The 2,206-nt window shown below is 51.8% G+C and overlaps 1 protein-coding gene across 1 annotated transcript in view; it reads left to right on the top strand.

The window, feature by feature from the left end:
• Positions 1 to 270: 270 nt before the first annotated feature.
• Positions 271 to 2,206, top strand: part of IGSF1 (immunoglobulin superfamily member 1) — a 15,763-nt gene continuing 13,827 nt past the window's right edge. Inside the window, 1 exon segment of the mRNA XM_042782947.1 lies at positions 271 to 343. Coding sequence (XP_042638881.1) covers positions 271 to 343 — 73 coding nt within the window.

The following is a 2,206-nucleotide window of genomic DNA, read 5'->3' on the forward strand; positions in this document are numbered from 1 at the left end:
GTGAAACTCTGAGCGATCACAGGCGAGGGGGCAGGGGCCAGAATTTGGCTCAAACGGCCTCTGCAGGGAGTCGGGAGAGGGGCGGGCAGCTGGGAGGGGCATAGAAATCCCGGTCGTCAGAGGACTGCAGGTGGCCGGCAGAGTTGGTGTAGGTGGGCTCCCACGGCTTGGTGAAACGGGGGGAGAGGGTTGGGGCCCGCCGGCAGGCGGTCTGGGGCCAGAGGGAGGCGGGGCCGGAGCATAAGAGGCTGTCCTTAGCCAGCTCTGCCCATGCCGGGCAGTTTGCTGCATCTGGAGGAGCTCACTGGAGAATCTCCAACAGTGAAGCGGGTCTTCAGCTACCGTAAGTACCTGCAAATGAGCGCATAGTCCAGTGGCTGAAGACTAAATACCAGCCACCAGATCCTAAAGAAAAGCCCGAAAGAGTCTCTCTGTTGTAATTAATTGCTGTAAATTAAATTGCTCACCAGTCTGGTCCCCCACCCCCTTCATCCCGCCTTTCTCCTTCCCTCTCCGGATCCTAGCCCTGCCTCACTGGGAATCTCTGGACACTGTAGATACATTCCATTTTCCCTCTCAGTCTTCCCTCCAAATCCTCAGCAGTGCACGTACCCGGCACCCTGCCGAGCCAAACCCTTTTGATTCCTGGCGCCCTCTAAGCTAAGCGCGGGGGCGAGCCATTATACATTTCGGTATGTCACCCTCAAAAAGCACTGCGGAGTTGCCTACAGGTGGGGAAAGTGCTTGGGGTGGAGTAGAGAGGGTAAAACCGCTTGAAAACTGAGATGGGGTGGGCGTGTGTGTTGGGGGGGGTGAAAGGCCAAGATGGGCGTGGCCAATATCCTTTTCCAGTTCTGGAGCTTTGGGATGCTCCCTGGGCATAAAATTAATTAGTGTGGCTGTATGTAAACGGTGGTTTCCTTAGTGACTGGGGAAGGGTCAGCTACTCTGAGAAGCCCAGCTGCTCGGACTCCATTCAAACCCTCAAGAGGCAAAGACCCTAGAGTTAGAGCCCAAGGGGCAAGGCTGGAGCCTCAAATGGCATTTCCGGCGTGGAATCCCAGGTAGAACCTTCGCTTGGCGGTGGAGCCTGACTTGCCCAATGTGTCCCGACCCAAAGCCCCAGAGGAACGATGCAACAGGGTGGATCTCAAGCCTTGCCCTGGCCTGAGGGGAGAGGCCAAGGGACCGCATGTCAAAGCTGAGATGAAAAGAGCATCTTTAGGGTCCTGAACCAGTTCGATGCCCCCTTTGGAGGGGTGAAGAAAACAGCCAGCTTTCTACAAAATGTTTACTACATGCCTGGCACTGTGCATCTCTAATACAACACAACAACAACTCTAGGTGGATACTATTCTTCCCACTTTATAAAGTTCAGGGAGGGTAATTTGAGCATCTTTCAATGAAAAGTGAGCAATACAGAAAGGAGCTGTGACTTCTTGGGTCTCTGACTGTCCAGCTGCTTCCTGCAGCCCAGGTATTTTGAAAATGAACCCTCCCGCCTTCCAACTCCTGCACTCCACCCAGTGTTGGCACTGGAGCAAGTTAGAGGCTGGAGTCCTAGGATCAGCTTGGAGAAGTAGAAGCAGCCCCATTCTCTGTTCTAGGAGCTGCCTCTACCCCGACTTTTCTATAGTAGGGATTAAGTGGGTGGGGGCAACCAGGACCTCAGGCTCTGATAGAGAGCTGGTGAGGGAATTAGGTTGAGTTTGTGTTGTGGGGGTGTACCTTCCTTTGGCAAAAGGATACCCTGAGGGCACAAAAACCCAGGGTCTATAGTCGCTAGTGATTTCTGGGGAAATGGGACAGCCTCCTTGAACTCAAACATCTTCCCCATTCTCCCTGAGATTCAACCAATTCCATTTTCCTTATGGGCAACAAGCAAAAATACTTGGAAAGTTATGAGTAGTCAAGAAATCATTTACACCTTGTATGAATTAGTTCCAGCAGCTTGATTCACATACACCTACTTGAGATGGGAGCTCTGAGGGTTAGGAGAGAAGAGTGAGAGTAAGAATAGATCTGAAGCATTCCATAGAAGTGAAAGTTTGGTTGGAATGAGATGCAGGAAAGTGAGGAGGGGAAAGAATGGAGCATGGGCTGCCTCTGGAAGTTTAAATAGTGGTTTTACAACATGGGTGTTGGATTCAAACCTGGATTTGAATACTGGCTATATTTAGTACCATTGACCTTGGGGGAATTAGAT

Source organism: Orycteropus afer, unplaced genomic scaffold (assembly GCF_000298275.1).
Source record: "Orycteropus afer afer isolate SDZICR_OR568_19922 unplaced genomic scaffold, OryAfe1.0 scaffold00538, whole genome shotgun sequence".
NCBI classification, from domain to species: Eukaryota; Metazoa; Chordata; class Mammalia; order Tubulidentata; family Orycteropodidae; genus Orycteropus; species Orycteropus afer.